Here is an 18,070-nt window from a genome sequence, read left to right as displayed (position 1 = left end):
AAATCCCCCCCCCCCCCAAACCAAAAAAGAAAAAGAAAATAGCTACAGGGGTGAAATAATCAATTTACAAATATTATCATAAATTATAGAAATGAAATCTGGACGGTAAAAAACACGCGAAACCCTTAATGGTTTAGTAGATTCGTAGACTCACAATACTGCTTTCATTATAAATTCTCTTAGAAATGAGCCTTTCTAGTCCATTTCCAATTTGATATTCCCAAGAATTTAAACACGGAGTCATAATAATTTCCTTAACTCGTCGTTTGTAGTGTGGGATAACCCCTTGCTTAAGTGGAACAAAATCACATATAAATACAAAATACAATATTAAATTAGAACAAACAATCGTAGGTCACTTATTTACTTCAATAATCCTTCGCCCAAGTGGAACAGAATCAACGTATGATACAAACGCAACATTAAATTAAAACGGACGATTGTGCATAAATATTACAACGATCAAATGGCAATTCCCTTGTAGGTCCTCTATTTGCATTGGCAACCCCTCGTCCAAATGGAACTGAATTAACATATAAATACAAAATACAGTATTTATTTTTAGATATTATTTAATTATTGTTTAAGTTAGGAAAATAATAAAAATGATGATAATAGTAGTAATAAATTTAAATTTACTGATGATTGTTTGTCCTGCAAAAGGACAAAATTACCCTCCTATATAAATTGCGTTGGCAAATCCCAACCCTCTTCACTCAGTCTCAATTGCTCAGTGGCCACTCAGCCTCCTCAAAGTCAGCGGCGGCGACGCCAGATTCCCCGCCTTCCGCCACCGGTATGCTCCCTTTATTGTATTCTCCGATTTGATTCTATTCCTACCTGAAGAGGTGCAGATCAGAGATGATCTTCCCTTGTACGTGTTGAAATTTATGGTTTCCTTCCCCGTTGCTCTCTTTTGGTTTTATTTGTTTGTCAAAGAGAGAAATGCTTTTTGACATTCTACATGCTGATGAAGGTCATAGCTGGAGATTGGAAATCTCGGCTTTAGTGTATGTTTTGTTGGAAGAGAAAAAGAATTAATCGTCACATTTGCATAATGTAAGAGTAGGAGGAGGATACGGAATTTGGAAACAGAAACAAAGAAATTAGAAGATTTTTCCAAGACGAAAAAGCTGATTGCCAATCAGCGCAGAATTCTGAACAAAAGTTATTTGTAGCTTTCTTATGGAGAGGGGAGAAAGGAGAGAATATGTTTCTATCTCTGAACATGAAGTAATAGCTAAGATTGGAACATGTTTAGGGCTTTTGATCGTAAGCTTTGCGTTTTTTTGTATCGTTGATTGTCCCTTCATGTTTACTAGAGGAAAACTAAATTATAGGTGTGAATTAAGTTTAGCTATCTTCTCAACCTAGTTGCAAAGATAGCGTTTTAATTAGGCCTGCCAGAAGTCATATTTTGGAAATTGTAGGTAAAAATTCAGTTGATGAAATTCTTAAAATAATCATTGTAACTTCTTGCGATTGGTTAATGTCCTTGGATCCTTAGTATATGCTGATTTGCACGCTGATTTAACTCAGGAATCTTCTTGACATTTAAGCCAAACCTCAGGGGCTAATTGTTGCTCAGATTTTGATGGACTATGAGATTGATGTTGACGTCAATGGCGAGGTAGTTGGTAGTTCTACTAATTTTGAAGGAAGAACAGATGATGATGATGCGGTTGTAGGAAGTTCTGCTGATGGGATGCTTCAGCACGGATTAGGTGTTAAGGTGGATGATGATTCCTCTGAGAGGGAATTGTTTCGACTGGATGAGTTGCATGATGCTAATTGTTCACATCCTATTGATGAACCATACGTGGGCCAAGAGTTTGAATCTGAAGCAGCAGCACATGCATTTTATAACTCTTATTCAACAAGGGTTGGTTTTGTCATCCGTGTCAGCAAGCTTTCTCGATCAAGGCGTGATGGATCTGCTATTGGTCGAGCACTTGTTTGCAACAAAGAGGGTTTCAGAATGCCCGACAAGCGTGAGAAGATTGTACGGCAAAGAGCTGAGACAAGGGTTGGTTGCAGAGCCATGATTTTAGTCAGAAAAATAAGCTCAGGAAAATGGGTAGTCACAAAATTTGTAAAGGAGCACACTCATCCTCTTACTCCTGGTAAAGGCCGTAAAGATCTAATTTATGATCAGTATCCCAATGAGCATGATAAAATTAGGGAACTATCTCAACAGCTGGCCATTGAGAAAAAGAAAGTTGCAACTTATAAAAGGCATTTGGAAATGATCTTCGAACATATTGAGGAACACAATCAATCTCTTGCCAAGAAGATCCAAAACATTGTGAACAGTGTAAGAGAGATGGAGTCCAAAGAACAATTAGGTCCTAGAACTGTTGACATATTCAGGTCTTCACAATGATTGTATGGAAAGCAGATATGGCATGCAGAATTCTGCTGAATGTAGAAAGTTTTCGAACTATAGTTGATTGATTTGATCAAAACTTTCGGCCCGATCTTAGATATGGACAGGGATGAACTCAGTTTGCATTCCATTTTAGTCCTGTGTACATTTATTGTAGCGATAGTGGTGCAGAATGTGTATTGTGTGCACAGTCGATTGATTATCTACCGAGAGGCTTTTAAATGTCTCTTGAATTAAAAATTTTTGGTAAAAAATATCAATTATTTAGCAAGGAAAATGCCTTCTGTTTCTGCATTTGCAGGTTGAAATTTGGTCAATGAGTTAATTCTTTCGCGTATAAACTTAGTGATGCGATGTTCAATGTATTTTGCTCCGTCAGTTCTGTCATTAAGCTTCTGGTGGTGGTTGCTTTGTGATCAAAGTAATCCCTGATAAACACTTTTATTGCAGTAGTACAATTGATTAGCATTTATTGCCCATTTTCATACTCGGGGGTTATAGCCTCCTTTGCATGATATTGATTCCCCGAGTATGTTGTATTTTGGATGCTTCATTTTGCTGTGCTTTCCTACTATGATGCTTCTTTCTGGTTTCTAAGGATGTAAATATGAGTACTTGAAATGGCTTGTGTGCATAGCATCAGCTATTCACCTGGATCAAGATTTGTAGTTCTTGCAGATACCCTAAAAAATAGTCAGCTTTCCTTTGTCTGAGGTACAGTACGTTCCCGTGAATCAATGTCTCCTCATCATTTAATTCTATGTCTACATTAGGGATGGCATGTGGCTTTTAGATTATGAATATGAATGAGACATATTGTATCAAGCAACCTATAGACAAATATAGATGTCTTATTATTAATGAGATGCTTCTGGCGTAGCTAGATAGCTGTCCCCTCTCACTCATGCACACAGTTACTTTTTTATTTGAGCGAATTTCTTGGTAGAACTTTGTTCTCATGTTAACTGTTAAAAGATTCTTAATTGCCATTGCCGTCAGCACTCTTGCTGAAGCAGCATTGTTAATCCCTCCCATAAGCTGAATGATCTAGAAGTGGTCCCTGGTCATCAGAAACTTCACAGCAATGCAACACCGATGAGCTGATCTCACGGGCCAAGAACTTCAATTGTTCAGCTTTGCATTTGGTAAGTAGCTAATCCTCATGCACACAAAAACTCAAATATTTCACCACTGGCCTTCGCTTCAATAAAATGCTTACAGTCCGAGTTAGACTTTTCGTTGCCAATAGGATGATGCTGAAACGACTTTTAGCACAAATATATTAGACTTAATGTGATTTTCATTTTCGTAAAATAATGAATTTTGGATATTTCCATAGAGATTTGCCCAGAAAAGTTTCTTCCTGCTGTCCATCTTTTGTTTTGAATAATGTTTTCAATCAGATTCTGTTTCATAGGATTATGCTAATGTTTGGTCACTTGAAAGGGCCTCCAACACCAGCTTTGGTTATAATCTGTATAGTATACTACATTGGAGATGAAGTTTGATTGTGAATTGAGTTGTTTTCTCATAAGCTATCTTTTAGCTACTTTTCCAAACATGCTACTAAGATGGTTATTCTTCACAGCAATGACGTTTACATGATTATCTGGATAGAGTTCTGATGTTTAAACATTTCTCCGGAACTTGATTAGCTTCCCCCAGTCCCAGGGGCTGAAGAATCAACCAATAGTAATTCGTTACACATTTTTAAACAGTCTGTTGTAAATTAGGACCAAAATCGCCAAAGGCTTCCCCATACGAAATAACAACAAATACATAATAAAGTCTTCTTACACACTGTATATATATACAGGAATCTACAGAAATTATAGCTCCAATATTACATCTTGTAATTCAGTTTACACATGCAAGCCCTTTGCATATTCATGAAAATATTTTATATACGCAGGGTGCATGTCTAAACAATGAAAACTAAACGACATGAACTACCTATTGCTATTGAGGGTTATTTTGCAAGCAACAGAAGCTCGCACACATGCATTAAGTCATGAAACTAAATCAATTCAGAATTAATCAGTCCATGATCTTGAGTTTAGCATCTTCTGTGTTTCATCATCTATTTCATCAGTTTTCATGCTATCCATTATCCAACCTGTATCTCTACCCACTCTTATACTGGCTTTAATCAATGCCTGGTACACATGTTTGTTTACTGGGATTACTGTCCCGAGAGAGCAGACAAAATCTTCTACCTCTTCAATCCTTCCTTTATCACCAAGCCACTGTAATATTTTTGTAATTTGACCAGGCTTTGGCATCCATTTCTTGTTATTTTCTTTAACAGCCAGGGCTTCCTTCATGCACTGAAATGCCTTCTCCAAATCATTTTGATCCAGATACCCTGCAGCAATGATGGCCCAACTGTTAGGAGTTGGTTTCTTCCCCCTTTCCACAATATTTCGGAGCATTGTTTCAGACTTCTGAACTAGACCCTTTTGACAGTAGCCAATAAGAAGTATATTTGGGACTTTGAAGTCATATGTGCAGCAAGAAGAATCCCACTCCTTTAGCACTGCCTCAGCTTTTTCAAGCTCTCCAAGCTTCACCAGAGATCCCAGCAGGGTGATATAGTCTCGGTTGATTTGCTTTTTAGACACGATTTTTTGCAAACCCCAAACTCTCATCATCTCATCCTTGTCCCCCAGATGAGCATAAAGCGATATCAAGTGATTGTAACCCAAAGCATCTTTACCAACCTTCTCTTCTAACTTCTTCATGTATGTTAGCACTTTCTCCTTCTCGTTTGCTTTTACGAAATGATAGGCCACTATGGAATAAGTAACCCAATCAATGGAAATGTCCTGTTGCGCCTCAATTTCATCAAGAAGCTTCTCCATGCCACTAAGATCAGATCTCTCCCCAAGTGAGTTTATGCATATTCTGTAACTGAAGTTATTAGGGGCAACCCCATCCCTCTTCATTTCTGAGAGAATCTCAGGGATTTTCTCAAGTTGACCAGCCTTCTTGTAGAGTGCCATAAGATTGTTGTAAGCAAGAGATGAATAAACATATCCCTTGTCTTTCATCCTCTGCATATGGTGAAGGGTTTTCTCCAGGAGGCCTTCTCTTGCATAACAGTTCAAGAGAGCACCATATGTCTTTTGATTTTTGTCTTGGTCACTTAGAATATCAAAGAAGCTCTCTGCAGCTTCCAGTCCATGGACAACACCAATAAGATCCAAATGCACAGCATGATCAGCTGGTGACAATTTATAAATGCGGTTATAATTAATCCACTTGGAAATCTGCAATACCAACAATCAATTTTCAAAGTTCAACAACGCCAAGTTATAATCACAAGAACTAGAAAGGGACAAAGTATTATCTAGCAGACTGTCAATACAATCAACCTATACAGGACTAAGAACCAAGAAGACAAAATAATGAAACAACATATAATATATTGTATTTCAGTAGTTCTGATTACTTCCCATTTCTTCTGTGTTATTTACCACGGCACTAAAAAATAAGATACATGTTGAAGTATAATTAATAATAGTGACAGAGCTAGGAGAGCAAGACACTAACTTCCACCAAATCAAAAGGAAAGAAAGTAACTTGAACTTCAGCAAAAATTCGAGACAAATCATTTGGTAAAGCCAACGGAAGCTTAAACCCCTTCTCATGATAAAATCAAGTACAAGGAAGCTAGATTACTAGCTAAACCAACTAACAAAATCTCATCATCAACTCCTCTGCTTTTCAACATTACTTAAACATTACAGAACTAATGCGAAAACATATCAAAATCTCCCAAAAAACGAAAAGGACCCATGAATATCATGAAGAAATTAATAACAAAGAACAACCAAAATGGACCTGAAGCGCGTGAGAAAAACGCCTGCGGCTCCGAAGCTCTCGAATAATCCATTGAAACTCGAGGGGGTGAACCTCTCTGCCTTCAGCGACCCACTGATCGAGCACCTGGACAATGCCCCGATCCTGTCTAACGGGGCTAATTCTGGAGAACAAATTTCTACTCCTGGACGCCGAATAATGTGGCGCCTTCACACCAGGAACAGCAGTTGTGGCGATGGTGCAAGAGAAGACTTTTCTAAAAACAAGCAGAGTTTTGATGCTTGAATGTAATAGTGAATTTGATGTGTTTAACGCTGCCAGCATTGTTACAATTGATAATGGCAATAGAATGCGAGTGGGGGTGAGGCATTAATCGAATCGAATTTACACCAGTGTAGTAGGGTTTTGGAAACTTGGGGAATGGGGTTTAGGGTTTCAGGGATGAGTGATGTGATGACAAATTAATGCATTGATGTAAGTATTAGTAAGTATGTTCATTATTAGAGCCGATATTACAATCTTAAGCTATGGGATTATGTTTCTCACCTAAGAGGTGAGATTAACTATCCTAATTTGTCTAAATTAGGGCTTTTTCTTTTTTCCCCTTATATGTCCTATTTAAAATGATGTAAATTTCGTGATCCATATATTCACTCCTTATTAAATTGGTCTATTATTTTTACTTTTTTCATGAATAATACTTTCTTCACTTTGGCTTTTTTCTTACTTGTCAAATACACACACACACATATATATATATATGCTTAAAAGAATATATTTAGATTAGAATAAATCAATAATAAAATATAACAGAAAAAAATGTCAAATTTTTTTTTTGAGACTTTTGAAAAATACTTGAGTTTCAATTAGTTATAAAATTTTGAAAGGAAAAACTGTCATATTTTAACTTTTTTTTAAAATATTCTTTTTTTAATGCAAAACATCTGCTTCAGTAAATGTAGAAAAAGAAATAGAAATATTCCACAAGGATTATTATTTTAAAAATTATATTTTAATAAATCAGAAGCTACAATATTAAAATAAAAATAACTTTAAAAATGATGCCCTTTAACGATCTTTTTATATTTAATAATATTTTGAGATCCCTTCAACCAAATACTATATTATATTGTCAAAAAAGAAATTACACATACAATACATCAAACCAAACACTATGTAATAGATAATGAAATTAATTATAATTTTATTTTCTATTATGCCTAATCCAATCACATGTTCAGAAATTTCCATACATCATGCACTTTAGCTCTATTGCGGAAGTAAAGGCACATCTCTAAGCGATATTCCCACTCAAATGCCCAGTCAGTACAACAACAGAGTAAAAACAATCTTGTAACCTTCAAGCGCCAACAGAAGAGCCACAAGAAAGATGATGAATAGATGGTTGGTGAGAAAATATTACAAGGGTCTTCCGTAAAGTAAAGCATGGATTGCTGATTCAACGACATGGAAAGTAGATCAAGAAAAGGGGAAGAGACCAAAGCACAACTATGACAAAGATTTGATAATTCAAGCATCTTCATGATACAGAAACAGATCCAACAAAAGTAGAGGTGTGGGTGCGGACAATGCTGTTCAGGCAACTCCCAATCAAACCAAAGAGACACACAACAAGCAATTCCAATACCCTTGTTGTACTACTGAAGTATGTCAAACCAAAGAGACACAACAAGCCGTGCCAATACCCTTGTTGTACTACTGAAGTATGTATGTACAGGAGGAAAATCTCATTCCTCACAGCAAGGGTTTCATGCTAAGCTCTAGCAAAACTACATACATATACTCTATCCTCAACTGCAATCCAGCATGATGGTCGATCTATACAGAGCTATACAAGAATGAAAAGAAAACTCAAAACAGGAGAAGGCACAGAGCAAGGCAGCAGAAAAGAAAGATGGATACTCTGTTAAGTGACTTGTCTAATTGAATTTCTTGCCTTCTTACCCTTGGGCTACCATTTTCTGGGAAAGGGTGCGAATTTGAAGATGGATGAGCAAACAAGTTTGTTTCCGAGCTCCCAAATATTCCAGCAAATACCATTTCACCAACCATGTTAATTGTAGGATTAAATAACCTGGTTGTTGTCGGGCTTCCAAGTATTGGAGGTGCGATTGAAGTATAACTGCTGAATGGATGGGGAAAGTATCGCTGTTGATGAAATGCAGGGTTTTCCGGCAGAAATGGGTTCGGATTATTTTGCTGATTTGAATTAGAAGAAATTGAACTTGCAGCAGCAGCAAGCAGGGCATTCATCCCAAGTGCCGGTGGCCGGTGGGGTATGGTCAAATCCAATTGGGGTTTCTTGGCTTCAGACTCGGATGGTGATTTACCTCGGCCATAGAGGGGAACCAGTGAGGAAGTAGAGATGTAAGCCTTACAAACAGGACATTCAGGACGTTGATCTGACTCAAAAGAGGAGCTCTGAACATGGAGCCACTTGTAAATGCATGGCCAACAGTACAGGTGACCACAGAGGGTTACCACGGGTTCATGACATGAATCTAAACAAATGTTGCAATCAAAGCATCCATTCAAATTTTCAGGCACTGTAGCTGGCTGTGCCATTGAATCCCCTTTTTGTTTATGTGGGACATGGCCCTCAGATTCAACATGCACCGCACCAAAGTTCTGTTGAAGAGCCATGATGACTGCATAAAGAAAGAACATGGAAAAAGAAATATTAGGGGGAAACATGTTCACCTGCATTAGCATATTAGTATGATAGAAACAGAAAAGGATCCAGGAAATGTCAATATGTCAGTGCAGAGGGTAGCTTCTTGAAATATATTTTATAGAAAAACTAGTGGGCCACTTGCATCTCCACTAATCAAAAGTTAATAATGCAATCAAAGCCAAAACTCAAATATAATAACAACACATAAAGCCAGATTACACTGGATATGCTCTCATCAGATAAGTAGTCAAGGTTGCGAAAGGATCAAAACATATCAATTTGCTAGGCTGGATCATTCAATAAAAGAGCACAAGCTTTCACTTCCAATATGCTCTCTCTCTCTCTCTCTCTCTCTCAGACAAACTTTTAACCAAACTGAAAGATTACGATGTTTTATAGTGCCTGGCGCATTAGTAACTATCATCTAGCATCACCAGTTGAAAATTTGGATAGACTCAATATTAGTCATACTCTTGTAGGAAACGACCTATTTTATGAGTGTCCAAATTCCAAAAATGTTGGCAAAAGCAAAACATAAAAAATAAATAATTGGCAGTTAAAGAAAAGAAGAAAACGAAAATATGAAACAAAAACCCAACGATAAATGGAATGAGAAGAAATCTACACATTCATGAGCAATTAAACCTATTAACATCTCTCAAAATTAGGGGTGTGCAAAATTCGATTAACCAATCGAAAACCGATCGAACCAAATTTTCGGTATTCGGTTATTATGAAAAAAAAGAAATTGGTACAATTCGGTCGGTATGGTTTTTTTGGTTACTTTAACTAGACCGACTGAATAACCGAATTGTTAAAAATAGATATATTTTTTATATTTGATATTTTATAAATAAGAAATTATATTATGAACATATTATTATATTATATATTACTTTACAATTTACTTTATTATATTATATATAAATTATATTATAAAAATTCTACCATTTTATGTTTTTTATTAAAAATAAAAATACAACAGTTTTTTTTTAATTTTTGTTTTATAAAATTCGATTCAATTAACCGAACTGAACAGCCCTACTCAAAATTGACCTGTCTTCGGATTGGAAAACCTAACCATAGTTTTGAGTGTTCTTGTTTAACTTATATTTGACACATGAACTCAGCCTCTAAGACACCATAGGCAATGATTTCAGTAACTATGTGTTAGATAGATGAACCCAGATGTTTACGTCGATTTTCCCAGAAAGATAACACTTGGTACCTGGTAACCTATTTTAGAGGGAGCAGCAATAGAGAATGTGAAAGAACTTGAAGCATCCTCTACAAATTCATCTAGATGAGGGCCCCAAGATTGTTAAACTTTTAGAGTTCTAAAGCCAATAGCCATTTAAAAGGTTAGAACATTCATTAATGCACCAAAGGGCACAGAGGTACGAACTTCATGAAATTTTTCTCCTCTTTTCGAATCGTAAGGCCCCTGCAACCTGGTTTTATAAAAAGTCAAGAACATAAATGCTATCTGTTCAAGAACATAAATGCCATCAAAAGTCGTAAAGGCATATACTTGACTAGCTTAAAACAAAATCATCAAACACTTTGCATTCTTCAATTCGCTTCCGACGAAGGAATTAGGAAACAAAAATCAACGGAAAAAAGTAGCTTATACCACAATGCAACAACTAGAAAGAAATGCCTAAAGAGAAGGAAAAGAGCTGAAATTTGAGTGAACAATCTAACAAAAGAATCCTAATTCCCACACTTTTCATCAATTCAAAGCATCCAAGAAATTCATCCATAATGCATCAAAGCACCAAAACGATCAAAATGCGTCAGATCTGGATCACCGTGACGAAACACCACAGCAGATCAATCACAAACAAGCATCAGAATTAACGGAGAAACAGAAAAAGGGAAAACCTTAAACAAACACACAAATGAGAACAAGAACGTCCATACCTGACTAAAGCAATGGAAAATGAGAATCCAGAAGCGAAAACAGAAAATAATTCCCTAATTTTCTCAAGAAATGGAGGAATTAACAAATGATAGGAACACGGAGTCCGGCGAGAGAGCTGCGGAATTTGGCCTCTCGGAGATCGGAAATATATAAAGCTGGAGAAGGCCGTGGGTTAATACACCGCGTAGCAGGCGATAATAAATTCGAGGGGAGCGTGAGTTTAGTGTATTACACGTGCCTGTGGGCCTCGTCCTTCTCATCACGCCGCCAATCTCTCCATCCATTATTACTATGAGTGTTAATTTTGGGTAAATTGCACTTCGCCCCCTCAAACCATGGGTTAATTATTTTTTATTATAAAAAAATAAAAAAATTATATTTCATTGTAATTATGTCAAATTTCAGGGGAAATCATTGTAATTTACTCTTAGTTTTATTCATAATTTTTATGCATATGTATTTAGAATTAATTTATTTTATTCATTTTGATCAATTATTTATTTTTCTTCTTTTTTATTTAATAAATAAATATAAAAAAATTTAAATTATACACCTATATTAAATGTACTTCAATTGCTCATATATATATATATATGTATATATATAAACTTAGGCAGCGTGTTTCAAATTTTTGCACAGTTTGTGGGTTACAATGTGCGTGGACTTTTGTGGCAAAACAACCCAACAGTTTTGACCTTTCGGCCATGTTTGACATTTGATTAAATTTACAATGAGTTCTTATAAAATTTAATATAATTATATATATTTATTTATTATTTGTAATATTATAAATACTATATAATGTTTTAAAAAATTATATAATTCTTGAATGGAAGATTTGAAATTGTAAATTTTACCCTTGTATTTTTCCTTCTTTTTAAAGAAAAATGAAAATCTGTGAACAAATCAGACGAGATGAATCTAATCATTTTACCACAAAAAGAAAAATGAAGGCTTAATGGAGGCTAACGGATTAAGCTAGTTTTAGATGCTATAAATCAGGGTAATGGGTGCGAGAATAGTACAGATCCAACATGCGTGGACTTAGAATCTGGACTTGGGCCAAGAGATAAAAGAACTTGAGAAACTGAATTTACAAAACAACACGTTAACACTCTAATGCTCAAGTTGGTATATGATTTAAGAGACAATAATTGCTATGGAGTAAACCGTAATAAGAAATCGTGATATGGTGATAAATTTCGTGAAAAATCGTGTTAAGAATGCAAATAGGATGCAAAATAAGAGTTTGACAGCAATATTCCAGCGTCTGGTAGGTGTCCCCTACCTGGGGATCAAACCTGTATTTATACGAGGTGTCAACCTTCGGTAGGATTCTGCACAAGCAGATAAGCCATAATCTAATCTCATCTCTTGCTAATCTTGCTGAGGAGAGTATGACTTCAAGTCGAGGGGGATTCTTCACCATTGAGGATTCTTAGTCAATAAGGAGTCTTTTTTGCTCGATGAGTCTAGGGCTTTGAGAGGACCTCCCTTGACACGCGTCTTTTACGTGGGCTAAGTGTCATGCGTGGCAATCCAGGTGAATGCCATGTGTGCACAACTGTGTATGGGCTTTACCTGATCATCATTACTGGGCCACATACTTAGACCAAATCCGAGAGTCCCCTCGTGTGGATTGTTGGGCTAACGGGAGAACCTTTGAACTTTCCTTTCTTCTTCTAATGTCATGGACCCTATTAAGCCGTTGAGGTTCTTTATTTTTACATGGGCCAAATTTTTTTAGGCCATATATATTATAGGAAATATTGATAATTTTTTTAAAAAAAGAAAGACATTCATCATTATATCAAATTTAAAGACAATTCGTTTTCTTCTACATATCTAAGTTGTTGAACCATTTTAAGCACATTTCCTCTTCCTCTTGTTATCAGTCTAATTTTCTTGTTTTCTTGCAGAAAATGCTGTTGTCAAGCCATCCACTTATATATTATATATTATACAAATATGAGAACACAGTAAAAGAAGTTGTCAGTTTAGGTTCGACTTTGTTTTCAGGTTCTGGCAGAATTGCATCTTTCGCCCCCAAATAATAACGGTCTAAATCTTTTTGCTTTCTTGATTTTTTCCCCTCACATTTAGTCCTAAAGCCACCTTTTCGTCAAAAAGCAAACAATGGATGGATGTGATTTGTAAGTGGCCGTTGGTTTAAGGTTTCAGTGGGAAAAATTAATTCATATACATCTCACATGGGCCATTGAGGAGGGAAAATTAGCACTTTTTCCCTTAGTACCCCTTGTTTCGGAATAAATATGATTTTGATCTTTAAACAAAATCATTTATGTAGTTTTGATTCTCAAATAATTTTATTTGAGGATCAAAAATTGTACAAACAATTTTATTTGAGGACCAAAAATCACAATCATTGGCCTCATTTCAGTTTGTTTTGCTTTGTTTCTCCTCCAAAAATAGAACAAAGCAAATTGAAAATGGGGAATGACACCATTTTTCCCTTCTATATGGCCCACATGAAATGCCCATGAGTCAATTTTCCATCCAAGCCATACACATACAAATCCACGTGTTTTTACCGTTTGCTTTTTTATTTTTTTACAAAGAGTCGGCCTTAAGACTAAATGTGAGACAAAGAATAAATGTTGGGGCCGCTTAAAAGTTTCTGTAAAAAAAAATGAGCAAAAGTGTAAACCGCTTATTTTGTGAGACGAGGAAAGCAATTTAGCTTCAGATTTGGTTGCATTCAAACAAACACAGAAAATTGTATTATTAGTCCCATAAGATTGAATCATTTCAATTTTGTCATGACACTTTTATTTTTGAGCCTCATCTTGCTAAATGAGGCGTGGTTAACCCAAAAATATAGCAACTTTAATCCTTTTACCATTCCACCATTAGAAACTATCAGCACAATCCATGTACTCTATCTCTGATGACATCATTCCTTGACAAATAAATACAAACGCTTATTTTAAACAATTGCAATTTGCAAACACCAGCAACCCCCTTAGCAGATGGCAAAGCAGTGCACTAAGAATGGACATCTTGCAGATAAATTTCATGGTATCATCTCATTAAGCCAGAAATCTAAGTAAACAGTATGAACGCAAACTCGTTCATAGAAATATGAAGCCAGCATTATAAGTATGAATCATTAACAACTAACATTATCTTGAACAAGAAAAACAAAAGACAGCGGCATCAACTATACAGGAGCTTATAAGGTTTATTGGAGCCATTTTTTTTGCAATGTCATATGCTGAAGGAAAGAAACAAATAAAAGAGAGCTTGATATTCCCTGAGAACATATGTATACACTTATTGTCCATTCTACAAGAACTTTTCTATGCAGCTTGTTAATGTTGATTCTGGAACCGCTCCGATGACAGCATCTTTCTTCTCCCCATTCTTGAAGATTATGACGGTTGGAATACTTCGGATCCCATACTGGGTTGCAATTGAAGGGCTCTCATCAGTGTTAACTTTGTAGCATTTGAGCTTTCCAGCATATTGCTTAGCCAGTTTATCGATGACGGGATGGATCATGCGACACGGCCCACACCACGGTGCCCAAAATTCAACCAAAACGGGTAAATCAGATCCGAGCACAGATGACTGCCAACTTGAATCAGTAACAGCAGGCACTGCAGTTTTTCAAGGAATTAATGAGCAGCCGTTGTAATTTATGTATAACATTACCAAAAACAAGTGAATCACATCAACATGCTTTTGGAAGAATTAGATTCATATTATTTATGCCATGAATGCTTAACAACTAGTAAAAATGCACCAAGCTAGAAGTTAGAAACGACAACCAATACCAGAAGAGTGTTCGTTCATGAACGCTGCTAAATCATTTGCATCATCAGAATTCTCCTATAATCAATTAGTACAACCAAACACATAAACACTTTGGATATTCCAGCACTAACTTACCGTTAGTCAGATACCGGAACTCTCTGAACTGTATATCTCAATTTTAATCTACTTGATGAATGTAAATTGTGTTAACTCTGAAAGAATGTGACAAGTCAGAAATACACCAAAAGAATCAAACAAACCTATTTTACGCCAATCAAGAAACCTAAACCAGGGGATGTCTCATCCGCACCACTTCCATCCCTTCCTAAAATTGGTAACGTGGGGGCCAAATATATGTCACCGCTCAATACAACAGCGTCCTCCAAATTCCTGTCCCATCAATTCGACCAGATATCGTACAAGAACATAACTCAATTAAACACAAACTTCATCCCTTCTATCAACCGTATTCCAGCTAAAACAACACTAAGCAGGACGCTACTACAACACAACAGATTCTCAGCCCAATCTGAATAAGGTAAACTACAAGCAGCACAAATCCCCGCTAAAAGAATTAATCAGCATAAGCGAACCCAAACCTTCAGTAGCTGTGTCCTGCGCCTCGCAGACGATTCTACTACCACGGCGAGCGAGTTTGGATGTGGACCTGAGCTTTGCCGATGAGCGAGTGGACTGGATCTTGAGTCCTCTGAACTCGGAGAAGCGGGCGGAGCTGGATCCGGGTTTCCAGCAGACCAGCCATGGCGAGACAAATGGATAACCAAATATTCACACAGAGAGTGGGGTGTGTGTGTGTATGGGATATTTGAGGATAAATGTGAAGGGAAGGGGAAGTAAAGAGTGTGGCTGAGTGAAGTTTGTTTGATTGTGGGGTACGGAGACAAATCTCTTACGTTTGGATGGTTGAGGAATAGTTTGATATGGATCATGTGGGCCTCACTCTCACTTCCCCTTCAGTTACTGGATTGGGCCTCCGATTTTGGGCTGGGCTAGGATGGCAACGAGCCTCAATTTCACCTAGGCCCAGACCTCGATCGAAACCGCTGTAGTTGGGAAGGATTTTGAAGCATTAGGCGAGTCCCCAAATAAATTATTTAAAAGTATTAATTAAGTCTATCGAGTTCACTAAGTCCAACTCGAGGGGTCTCAGATTCAGACCCCTCCCATTGTCATCTCTAGTTTCGGCTCGAACACTATGGGCCATTTAACATACCTAGTACAGGGACTTGACTCGACTTAAGTATTGTATAAATGTACCGTATGAAACAATCAACGGTTTGGATTTTAAGATCTATTAAAAATTTTGAGTTCAAATCATGAGTGTGCGTAAATGAAGACATGTATGGGGAGGAAGAAAAAAACATAGTGTATAAATGACAACTACAACGATCAAATTGGACAATATGTTGACGAGTTTGAATTCTATTAAGTAGGCAATGGCAACAAATTCAACTCGATTGAATCTTTTATTAATTATAAAGGACGTTTTGATCGGTTCGTAACAATATATTCATACAATATTTTAGAGCTCAAAAAGAAGGGAAAGATAATCAGAAGAAGAGTTTAAGGTTCAAGTTTTAAATGTCTCGGCTCTTACAAGTCGAGGAAACTTACATTGGTAGAGTCTGGTAAAATTACAACGTAGGCATAATGTATACAACTCCAGAAAGGGAAAACAGTATATTTCAGATGCCGATAATTGCTTGCTTAGTTCTCTGTAGAGGCCATTGTTCAGAACAAAAAATAAGGCGATGGTAGGACGCCTATTACGTTTTTGTGCGATTATACTGCTAACACAAGTTCCTTTGACGCATGTAGTGTTCTATTTTATCTACATCTTCCGGGACATCAACACCGTGGGATTCATGGTCTACTTTGATCACCTGCACAGGAGGAAAATAATTAGAATAAGTATCGGGTCTTCTCAACTTCTGTAAGATGTGAAGGATTTGAATTTGACTAGCTCAAAATGGGAGCAAAAAGCTTTGAATTCCATTCTAACAAATTATCTAAACGAGTTTACTGGATTTGTTATTATTGATTCGAAACATAACTTCACATCTTCCAATCCAAACACAATCTTAACTGGGTGCGTTTATTAACTTTTTCAAATGTTTGAATGGTATCCGAATGAAGTTTCAAGGTCTCCACACAAGTTCACAAGAAAATAAACAATGAGAGAAGAAGACGCAGAGATTAGTAGAAGTAACAAGGGCAAAAGGTGTTGTACACCTTCATTTTGTATCCATTTTCAAGCACCTTCAGCTGTTCTAGATCTTCTTCCATTTGGAGCGGAGTTGGTGGTAGCTCTGAATATATCTTGAGAAACTTTGAATCATAGCTCTGTGAATATATAATATAAATATCCATTATAATCAGTTACATAAATTCATTGCAAGTACATGAGTGATGCGTGCACAACCTGAATTCCCAGATGAAGTAAATATGGAAATCGGGGGTTGACATTTCCAGATCTGCATGCATAGAGTTAATCAAATTATTAACAGTTGATCATGCAATTCTGAGAGATCAAGCACAAATATAGGGGGTATAGCTTAGAGAAGAACCAACTTGTTAAATGGTATAAGTCCTCGTGAGAAGTAAATTGCATATCCACGGTTATCTACTACACATTTTACACGATTCGGATCACGAGCATCTTCAGGTTTCAAGGACGTAACTGCAGTGCTGAAGACTGCATCAGGAGCAGCCTGCATGAGCCACAAATTGGTTTTAGTTGCATGTAGTGACCATGATACCATGTCTGCATGAAAAGAAGCAGAACCTTATTTTTCCCGTTCCGAAACCTTTTTCTAACCAACCTAAAAATTTTAATCTCTAATAGTCTCTCTTACAGTTTATTTTTGCCATTCCATATCAACAAGGAATTAGAAGAGTATTTCCTTAATTGCTGTCAATATTATGCACGGTTCAGACCAAATCCTACAGTTTCCATGGATCTAGCAAGTTTCAGAATAGCAATTCCTGTAACCAAATAGATATCAACAGTAAAACTGAATTTACCTTCTCATGAGATTTGACCTCTTGAACTTATGGTCATTACCAATCCAAGTTCTCCAAGATTTTCATATTAACATTTGTAATTTGTAGATAAAATCAATCTGCTTTAAAATCTTCCTGAAGGCATCAGCAAGATGACTACTCAGAAGCACAAATTTCTATAATCAAAACAATCGCATAATCTATCTGCAAAAGGTCACTAGACCATACACATACTAAGAACCAATAAACATCCACCGGAAGACATTGGCACATACAACAATGAAGTTGCAGAAAATGAAATGCAACCTTCAAGACTCTTACGGCTTCAACTTATTTGATTGTAATAAGCTAATTCCCAATTTTTACCTCAGACTGCTGTCAACATTGTCAAGAACACAAGTGAAAACCATTTTACCTGCAGGGCTTTGACAATTCCGTCTAT

At 36.5% G+C, this 18,070-nt stretch overlaps 5 protein-coding genes across 6 annotated transcripts in view; 1 reads left to right on the top strand and 4 right to left on the bottom strand.

Annotated features, from left to right (window-relative positions):
• Positions 738-2,556, top strand: LOC105177010 (protein FAR1-RELATED SEQUENCE 5). The gene is made up of 2 exons (XM_011100022.2): positions 738-796; positions 1,571-2,556. Exon 2 carries the CDS (start codon positions 1,595-1,597, stop codon positions 2,381-2,383), a length of 789 nt encoding a protein of 262 aa, XP_011098324.1. The 5' UTR covers positions 738-796; positions 1,571-1,594; the 3' UTR covers positions 2,384-2,556.
• LOC105177009 (pentatricopeptide repeat-containing protein At4g21705, mitochondrial-like) lies at positions 4,146-6,989 on the bottom strand. Of its 2 annotated transcripts, none has more exons than XM_011100020.2 (2): positions 6,230-6,989; positions 4,146-5,655 (listed from the first exon to the last, which is right to left on the bottom strand). In XM_011100020.2, the coding sequence occupies exons 1-2, from the start codon at positions 6,530-6,532 to the stop codon at positions 4,420-4,422; spliced, it is 1,539 nt and encodes a 512-aa protein (XP_011098322.1). In that variant the 5' UTR covers positions 6,533-6,989; the 3' UTR covers positions 4,146-4,419. The 2 variants fall into 2 exon arrangements, with proteins under 2 accessions (XP_011098322.1, XP_020554474.1); XM_020698815.1 differs by having other exon boundaries at positions 4,146-5,609; positions 6,230-6,430.
• Positions 7,586-10,990, bottom strand: LOC105177008 (E3 ubiquitin-protein ligase RMA1H1-like). The gene is made up of 2 exons (XM_011100019.2): positions 10,827-10,990; positions 7,586-8,877 (listed from the first exon to the last, which is right to left on the bottom strand). Exon 2 carries the CDS (start codon positions 8,870-8,872, stop codon positions 8,081-8,083), a length of 792 nt encoding a protein of 263 aa, XP_011098321.1. The 5' UTR covers positions 8,873-8,877; positions 10,827-10,990; the 3' UTR covers positions 7,586-8,080.
• LOC105177007 (thioredoxin 1-like) lies at positions 13,905-15,390 on the bottom strand (the record flags this gene model as incomplete). Its single annotated transcript, XM_011100018.2, has 2 exons — positions 13,905-14,447; positions 15,204-15,390. Coding segments are annotated over 2 exons (501 nt in total), but the record flags the coding sequence as incomplete, so codon positions are not given.
• The window catches only part of LOC105177005 (3-deoxy-manno-octulosonate cytidylyltransferase, mitochondrial-like), a gene marked incomplete in the record, with an annotated part of 2,928 nt that continues 1,059 nt past the window's right edge, over positions 16,202-18,070 (bottom strand). The window contains 4 exon segments of the mRNA XM_020698742.1: positions 16,202-16,508; positions 16,858-16,968; positions 17,048-17,099; positions 17,197-17,336. Coding sequence (XP_020554401.1) covers positions 16,416-16,508; positions 16,858-16,968; positions 17,048-17,099; positions 17,197-17,336 — 396 coding nt within the window.

Source organism: Sesamum indicum, linkage group LG14 (assembly GCF_000512975.1).
Source record: "Sesamum indicum cultivar Zhongzhi No. 13 linkage group LG14, S_indicum_v1.0, whole genome shotgun sequence".
In the NCBI taxonomy this organism is placed as follows: Eukaryota; Viridiplantae; Streptophyta; class Magnoliopsida; order Lamiales; family Pedaliaceae; genus Sesamum; species Sesamum indicum.
Note: the sequence above shows the minus strand (reverse complement) of the source record. Positions and strands in the feature narration are given on the sequence as shown.

Coding starts and splice junctions, on each gene's coding strand:
- LOC105177010 (XM_011100022.2), top strand. CDS start 1,595: ATGGACTATGAGATTGATGTTGACGTCAATGGCGAGGTAGTTGGTAGT.
- LOC105177009 (XM_011100020.2), bottom strand. CDS start 6,532: ATGCTGGCAGCGTTAAACACATCAAATTCACTATTACATTCAAGCATC. Junction 5,656..6,229: donor GTTTTTCTCACGCGCTTCAG/GTCCATTTTGGT, acceptor TTGGTATTGCAG/ATTTCCAAGTGGATTAATTA.
- LOC105177008 (XM_011100019.2), bottom strand. CDS start 8,872: ATGGCTCTTCAACAGAACTTTGGTGCGGTGCATGTTGAATCTGAGGGC.